The sequence below is a fragment of the Balaenoptera ricei genome, chromosome 4 (assembly GCF_028023285.1).
Source record: "Balaenoptera ricei isolate mBalRic1 chromosome 4, mBalRic1.hap2, whole genome shotgun sequence".
In the NCBI taxonomy this organism is placed as follows: domain Eukaryota; kingdom Metazoa; phylum Chordata; class Mammalia; order Artiodactyla; family Balaenopteridae; genus Balaenoptera; species Balaenoptera ricei.
In genome coordinates, this window is record NC_082642.1 from 108,755,754 (window position 1) to 108,764,144 (window position 8,391).

General features: G+C 36.0%; 1 protein-coding gene across 5 annotated transcripts in view; it reads left to right on the forward strand.

Moving 5' to 3' along the window:
* Positions 1 to 6,635, forward strand: part of CBLB (Cbl proto-oncogene B) — a 210,045-nt gene extending 203,410 nt beyond the window's left edge. For all 5 annotated transcript variants that reach the window (XM_059921208.1, XM_059921211.1, XM_059921209.1 and 2 more), the window contains one exon: positions 2,865 to 6,635. In XM_059921208.1, coding sequence (XP_059777191.1) covers positions 2,865 to 3,124 — 260 coding nt within the window. In that variant the 3' untranslated portion in view covers positions 3,125 to 6,635. The remainder of the gene's footprint in view (positions 1 to 2,864) is intronic.
* Positions 6,636 to 8,391: the final 1,756 nt, after the last annotated feature.

Below are 8,391 nucleotides of genomic sequence, written 5' to 3' on the forward strand. Positions count from 1 at the left end.
GGAGACACAAAAGTAGATGTGGAGAGTGAGAATTATGAAAGTAAACTGCTTACCTCAAAGTCACTCAAAATCTTAGTGGCCAAACTGAGATGCATCTAACCGACCTCGGTGCTCCTCACCGCCATCCTCAGCTTGAAAAGTTGTAGCTGTCGGTTACCTGGTGCAGAGCTACACTATCCAGTTAAAACAAACAAAATATTAAAACATTCCAAATTGAATAAATATTCAGCAATAAATAGAAATGTATATAACAGGTGGCAAAAAGTTGCAACAAAGCTTCATGTTACTTCCATTTGTGGGCTCTAATACATGATACAGTTCAACTCTGGGCATTTGTAAGATTCCAAAGTGATGTCAGCACTGTTTTGGGGAAACAGATTTTGAGTTAGGGCAATGAGGACTAGGATTAAATGAGTTGGGATATATGAGTTTTGTATTTAAAAGGAAAAAAAAATCTATCTTTTGGAAAAATTAATCTTTGCTTCAAAGTTTTTTCTTTTTTTACTGAAAATATCTTCAAAATCTATTGTGATTCCTTCCAGAGATGGTTTGAATCATTTCCTCTAGTTGGTATTTCAAACAGATCAGAGATACCTTCACTCCTCTAGCTAGATAGTTTTGATTTAATCATTTTGTGTGTGTGTGTGTGTGTGTGTGTTTTCCCTAACATTTGGTTTAACCTAACTTAGCCTTCCTGAATTATGTTTAGTACTTATTTTTTTTCAAGAAAAGAATAGCTTTGTCAAATAAAATTGATCATCCTCAAATTGCATTGCATTTGGCCAGTATTAATTATACCAGCCTCACAGAGTGGATAGATTTCTTGGGGGGTTTTCCTGGTGATAAGTGCCATCTACCAAGATCAAAGACACATGTTTATTACATCTAGAAGTTCTAAATCTTAAGACTTAATTTCCAATTATACCATTAGATGGGTCTCTCACTGCCATAGCATCTTTCCCAGTTTAGTAGTATTCATAGCTGTACTTTTCAGAGATGCTTGATATTCATGTGCCCTTCTCAGTATTTAGACAGAAACAAAATAACAATATTAGAAAAATTCTTCAAAAATTACCAGTAGAATACAAGGAATTTAAACTTGTGTTTAATTCTAGATACTTTTCTCACCTAAAAGTAAGTCAGAACAGACAATATTTCAATGTATAAATTCTGTGGTAACTGATTAAAGGAAAGCTTGCTAGAATCTCTAATAGTTTTTGGAAGTAATTAGAAGCAAAGCATAATTTATTGTCCCTCTCTGCATGGCATAATGGAAATACTTAATAGAAAAATAAATGAAACCTCAAAACAGTAAGAAATGCAATTTACTAGACCATAATAATTTGAGATAGTTAGTTACAGATATACAAAACAGTATAGACTTTAGCAAGAACCGGAAACTGTGTGTTCTTATGTACAACCAGAGTAAGCTTTATCTACAGCTATAATATTTTTTTCAAACTAGATATCATTCTGTAAGAAAGGAACAATTAAAAATAAGACTATCATCCAATTTTGTGTAGAACTAAATATTTTCATCCTGGAGACTTTTGTGTATGTTATATTGATATTGCTAGAATTGCAAACAGGATGATTTTTTTTTACAAGTTACCTTCTCAGAGAAAAATATACTTATGAGAAAAATATGAAATAATGTATCAGATAATTCTTTATGATTTAAATTTGATTATTATTGAAAGTATCAGCTTATAATATTTCCATAGGCCATCAGGAAAGTTGGCAAGGGAGCAGAGACTAAGAGGGACAGGATGAGGACAGGAGTCAAGAGGGTTCTAGCCTCACTTCTTCATTTATTTGTGTCCTTGAATTTGGCACCTGTCAGTGGTCTAAGAAGAAAAACATTAAATAACTGTTGGTGTCTACTTTATCTTAAACCCATAAATGTTTCATGGAATAAATTTGACAACTTTTAACCTTTTTTAAAAATCTAGGCTTTTGATATTAAGTACCAGATACAGATAAATGGAAATCCATGATAAAAGTGCCACCTCAAGTTACTAGCCCATGTCCTGGTGATCTGTATGGGATGGTGGTCTATTAACTAACTTTCTTTTCTCCTAATAAGATTACTTTCCATTCATGGATACCAATGTCATTTGGTTTAACTCTGAGAAACTATTATCAGGGGACTGATCTGGAACCGAGTTCTCCACTAATGTTTCTGCTGGCTTTGCTTTTTCTCAGGCTAAGCGTTCTACATTGGAATCTGGATAAAGTATTTCAGCAAAGCACTGAGTTTACTTCTGTCCAACCTATTGACTAATAGCAGACTCAAAGCATCTACTATTTCATTATTTGCCCCCTAGCATCAGCAAGGTATCACTTTACAGCATTATTAACTTGAAAAATATGCTACAAAGCATATTTCTCAGAAGTTTTGCTCTGACATGGGTGGGGTGTAGGACCTGGTGGGGATGTTCTGCCAGGAGTATCCACGAGCTTGTAACAGTTTCCTCTAGTAGAAACTTCCCAAGAAAATGCCTCCACCATAGTAGAGAAGGGTGAACTGTATTGCCGAAATGAAAGCTTTTCTTTTTCAGTTATTTTTGTTTTTTTCTTCTGTATCTTTTATTTCATACGGTTTAAAGAACAATATGTAAAATTGGGAAAAAATTTGTGTTAATTTCCCAGTTAAATTTCCAACACACCCTACCTTAGTTTTCTTGACGTTCAAAATGGGGACAATATAACCTATCCAACCGTAATATAGAAAAATGGAAAATGGTTTTTGTAGAAACAATGAAAAACTGTTTTCATATAAAATAATGAGCTCATACTAATGTATAATGTCTTTATTTTTATCTCATTATTTAAATGATATCTCTTTTTAAAAATCTATGCAGATGGTTCACAAGCACCAGCCAGGCCTCCTAAACCACGACCCCGCAGGACTGCACCAGAAATTCACCACAGAAAACCCCACGGGCCTGAAGCAGCATTGGAAAATGTCGATGCAAAAATTGCAAAACTCATGGGAGAGGGTTATGCCTTTGAAGAAGTGAAGAGAGCCTTAGAGATAGCCCAGAATAATGTCGAAGTGGCCCGTAGCATCCTCCGAGAATTTGCCTTCCCCCCTCCCGTCTCCCCACGTCTAAATCTATAGCAGCCAGAACTGTAAACACCAGAACACAAAGCAATTGCTGAATATTCCAGATGTGTGGAAAGGAGAAAAGTGAGATGGAATTCAAGAGGGAACGTCTCCTCCTCACGTGGCATCTTGAGAAGAGAAAGGCTCGGAAGTGCTGCTTCTCAGAAGACAGCTTCTTGCTCAGGATGCCAATGGCCGCGGCTTCCTTATTTTTGCTAGCCATACTTTTAAATCAGGGTTGAACTGACAAAAATAATTTAAAGACGTTTACTTCCCTTGAACTTTGAATCTGTGAAATGCTTTTCCTTGTTTACAAGTTGGCAAAGTTGCAGTTTGTTTTTTAGTTTTGTTTGGGGACTTTTTTTGATACCTGTACTGTGTTCTTGATAGACCCTCTGTACAGTGGTCAGGTCTGCTGTAACATTTTCTACCAACTCCCTTGCTGTCTGCGTCAACAGCTAAGTCACATATTCATTGTGATCGCTCCCGTCCCACCCCCCCGAACCCAGGTCCAGTTCCATTTCTCCCATTTACAAGATGCTTTAAAGGTTCTGATTTTCAACGTATCAAATTAATGCAAAAAAAAGTGTGTGGCCTTCACTACTGAGTCTTTTGTTTGGAAACCATCACTGTTGAGAGATGGGGAAAATCTGAAATGTATAAAGCATTTTTTGGTCAATGAACTGCCTTTTATAAGGGGTTTTCATATAATATAGAAGAGCTTCCCTTTTTGTGTAAGTTCTGTGATCTTCCACACTCTCATCTTTGTCATCCCAGGGGTGTCACGACTCTAAAAAAAAAACCTAAAATATTAGAAAGCAACTACTGCAGAGGTGGGAGAATACACTTGCACATGACAATGCCGTATTGAAGTTATATAATGAGGTCCCCTGATATTTATGCCGCATTACTTTGAGGCATGCTGAATAAGAGGGCCGTCTCCCAGAAGTACATTAATAATTTTCAGATAAAACTATGACCATACCTTTCCCAAAGTGGAATAGAGTTCATTTCCTGTTTGAGTGATTACACTCTGGTACCTAAAAAGTTTAGGAACCAGTTCATATTGCAGTGGAAATGTTACATCTTTGATGCACTGTTAAGTGCTAATGCTACTGTGGCAATGTTTATTTTTCTTTTGCAAAATTCTTAGTAATTTTCTCTCTCCCATCAAATTAGGGTTCGTATTTAATTTTTCAATTCTCTCATTCATTGCTCCACATTGCTCCATCCAGTCAGGTATAAGAAATTTATATAGTTTTGCCTTTTTTGCAAAATGGAGGTTGGTTCTTCAGAAACCGTGTTATTACTTTTAATAAACCTACAAATATTTATTGGGCATCTATGATGTGCTCCATGCTGTCAGGCACTGTGTTCTTAAAGCACAAACCGTCACAAACTGATTCCATTGTAATATTCTGTTATCCTTTATCTGCACTTTTGATGGTGAAAGTGTCTCTGCTGGACAAAGCCTAGAAGGTTTCCACCAGCGCTTTAGAATTTTCAGGCAATCTGCTTTTTTTTTTTTTTCTTCTTAAGTTTTAGTGAAGAAATTAGACAAAACCAGGTCTGTGTTAAATGCTTGAACCCACAGAAGGTTTTCTAAACGTGGACTGATTGCAGGTTTGTGCACATTTCTGCCACTCCTTTAACTTCACACAGTGTGATGTAAAAAGATGCATCTGATAGTGAACCTTTCTTCAGGATTTGAAAGCACGTAACCAAACATGTGGCAGAGCCAAAGGAAATTAACAGTCAAGACTTGTGTAGTCATTGCGTTGACCTGGGGAGGGAACTAACGCATTCCTTTGTGAGCTGACATGTGCCCTTACTTGACAGTTTCATCTCCTGACATGAGGTACCTGAGGAGTCACAGGCCTTGGATAGTTTGTGCTCATATTTTAATTTCTTCAGCTGATTCTGAGCTGGTTCATGTCCCTGGAAGAGAAGTTTTAATTTGCTTTAGATGTTCTTCCTGTAAGTAGGTATATGAGGGCAGTTTTTTACACTTTTAAAAACTGCATTGGCTAATTCTCCATTGCTTTATGAACTCCATGTTATGTCATCATGATTTTTCATTTATTTTATTAGTTTCTGATGTCACGTTGGAATAGCACTGTGGTTTTTTTTTTAATGACTTGCTGATCTTAGGTACAGTCTAAAAGCCAAAAGTTGCCACTTCATTGTGATAACATTGTTATAACATTCTTAATAGATTAGAGAAGGATGTAAAATACGAATATTAGGAAGCATAGTATATTCTCATTCAAACAATTTTCAAAAAATGTGTGAAAATTTCCAGTGAGGATTAGAAAAAGACTGGTGACAATATAGTAAATTTAGGCCTGAATTTTTAAAAATCTATTTTGCAAAGAAAACTTACTAGCCTCCACCAAAATCTCTCTGTATCTAGTACTCAATAGCAACAATTAGTTTTATCATTAAAAAGAACGAATCAAAATTTTGTATGGAATGGAAAGAGGGAAACTTTCTATCAAACACTATCATGAAAAACCTATTGCTACCTATTACCTATGACTTATCAAACGCAGAAGTTTTTTTTTAGGAAATAATTAAACCAAAATACATTTTTAAATTATAAAAGTGACTAGCCATTAATGGTTGGAAATGAACCAGGTTTGGTTTCACTGTGATCCAAAAAGTTTGACATTCCTCCCATGTCTCAAGACTTGGTAATATTATTTTTAAAGCCAGTATGACATATAATTCATATAATTAAAACAGATTGTGGCCAACATTAACCTGCTCTCCCCTGTCCCCCAACATATTCTGGGGGTAGAAATACTTATTCTCAAAGATAGTCCAGTAAATTAATCTCCACAATCTCTTTTTCCCCTTGATGTCTGTAATATCTATCCTGGCCAAATTTTCTAGAATTGAATCAGCAGTGCTTATGGTGATCTTGAACTTCCTTCCACAAAGATGACCTTTAGCCCCTCCCCATCCATATTCCCTTGCCTATATTGCAAATAGTCTTCGTAATAGAGCCCTAACTGCAACTTCAAAGGGCCCATTGGTTAACTCAATATTTCACACACAAGAACACTTTCAAAGATTTCTTCTTAATGTGAATTTTTTCTCTTTCAGTTCCAGAAGCATTTCCTACAGTTTGGACATTATGTTTCCTCTCGGATCTTCAACTTGAAGCTTTAATTTGCACTGAATTATCTAACCTGGTTAAAATTTTAATCTTTTCTCTTATGCTGACAGATTTGGAAGCAAATTACAGTATGTTTTCAACAATACAGGTACTGCCTGTTGACCTGGAATTTTAATGCTTCTAGGAAAAGTTTCCAGAAAATGACAGCAGTTGAGTGAAGGGTTTTCTTCCCAATTTACTATTTTATTTTTTTAATGCCTTTTTTAAACTTGTCTAATATGGCAAAATAGTTATGTGTTCAATTAATTTATATTTTATTCATCCTTTTTCAATTCTGGTTATTATGTAAACGCCAGTACTTTATCTGTTCTTTTAAGGTATTTTATAAAATGAATGTTAACAAAAGCAGAGTTGGTATTTTATTTTTCAAATGAATGCAAACATTTCTTTCACAGCACTTCTATGTTGTATTTTTTTCCTTCGTGTTAAGCAAAAGACATTTGACTTAAGAGCTAACCGGCCAAAGTGGTACAAAATACCCATCCCAGATGACTTAGTTATTAAATACCAAAACCATATCATTTAAAGATATTTCACAGAGATAAGCTACTCCCATGTCTTAGAACTGAAAGTCAAAGTTATATTAAGGTTCTGAGTAAGAAATATCATATCTGGGAAAGGCTGACAGTCTTCTGATGACATACCATATAATTCATTCTTAACCAACAGTAACATTTATTCTTTAAATTCTTGATTTTTCTAATCATTTGTTACTGGCCAGTACATATTAGGGAGAGAACAATGGCGATAAACCATGTTAATAAGTGCTTTTATATCAGGAACCATAGCAGAATGTTGTGAAAAATCATTGGTACATGCAAAATCTCATGCATAGTAGTGCTTCAAAGCACACACAATTAAATGGAAGATACAAGCACGTAATTCCAATACAATAAATACTGTACATAAGTTATCACATTGTACTGGCATTATGTGCTTATGGTAAGTGCTGAAGAACTATACTGGGCCCTTAACATATGCAAGGAACTTAGTATCAAAGCATTTAATGCTTTGTGACCACCTAGTGGGGTGGGATAGGGAGGGTGGGAGGGAGGGAGACGCAAAAAAAGAAAGAAAGAAAAATAAAAAAATAAAGCATTTAATCCTTTCAACAACCACATGCCTCTTCTAGGACTGTGAAAGTAAAGCAGGGTATGATACGTTCCTTCTGGTAAGCTAGACAAATGATAAGGCTGCGTAGCATTTTGTCAGCCCGAAAGAGAAGCAAGGTTTTTGCTGTTAAGAAAGAACTCCGGAGGTAAAGCTTTTCAAACAGGAACAGCACACATGATAAAAACACTTATTTAGGCAACGGTGAGAAGTAGTAGGGCCTATGGAACACAGCAGAGACTAGGGAGGGTATACTGATGTCTGAAGGTGAAGGACCATGCCAGTCACTCTCAGATCCTATGAACCATAGGATTAGAAATCACTTGCTGGAGGTCAGAGATGCTAATATCCATGAAAATGCCCAGATAAATTAGGGTGTGTCTAACAGGAATTGCCACATCAAATAATCATCAGGATAAGGGAAATTTAATTTTCATGGCTTTCTTTCATGTCCCTCTTTTGTTTGATTTTTTTCAAGGGAATCTGGGCAGTATTCTTAACTACCTATTTTTGCTTCTTTTTCATCCTTACTGCCACCACCCTCTTTTGGGTCTGAATTTTGACTGCCCTAGAATTTTAAATAGCCTGTAATTGACCTCTATGGCTCTAGTGCAAGACAGAATGAAGTTTCTGAAATTCAAATCCAGTGTTACACCGATGTAAAACTCCTGATGACTTTCTATGGTAGGGATTCCTTGTCTGCATTCCTCTTTCTACTCATCTCCCACTCCAGACCCTCTTCACTTCTGCTGAGCTGGCAACTGCCCAAATGAGCTCCATGTTTTGTACTTGCTAGTCCTTCTGAATATTCCTTTCCCTTTTTCCAGCCTGTACTATTCATTCTTCAAAATCCAGCTCCATCATTTCCTCTGTGAAGCATTTCCTATCTTATCCCACATGTCAAGTTGAGCATGTCATCTACATCTCACACGGCACCAATATTCTAATGCTTACCATGTGGTTTTTGCAATTACTTCATTCTACAGATGGC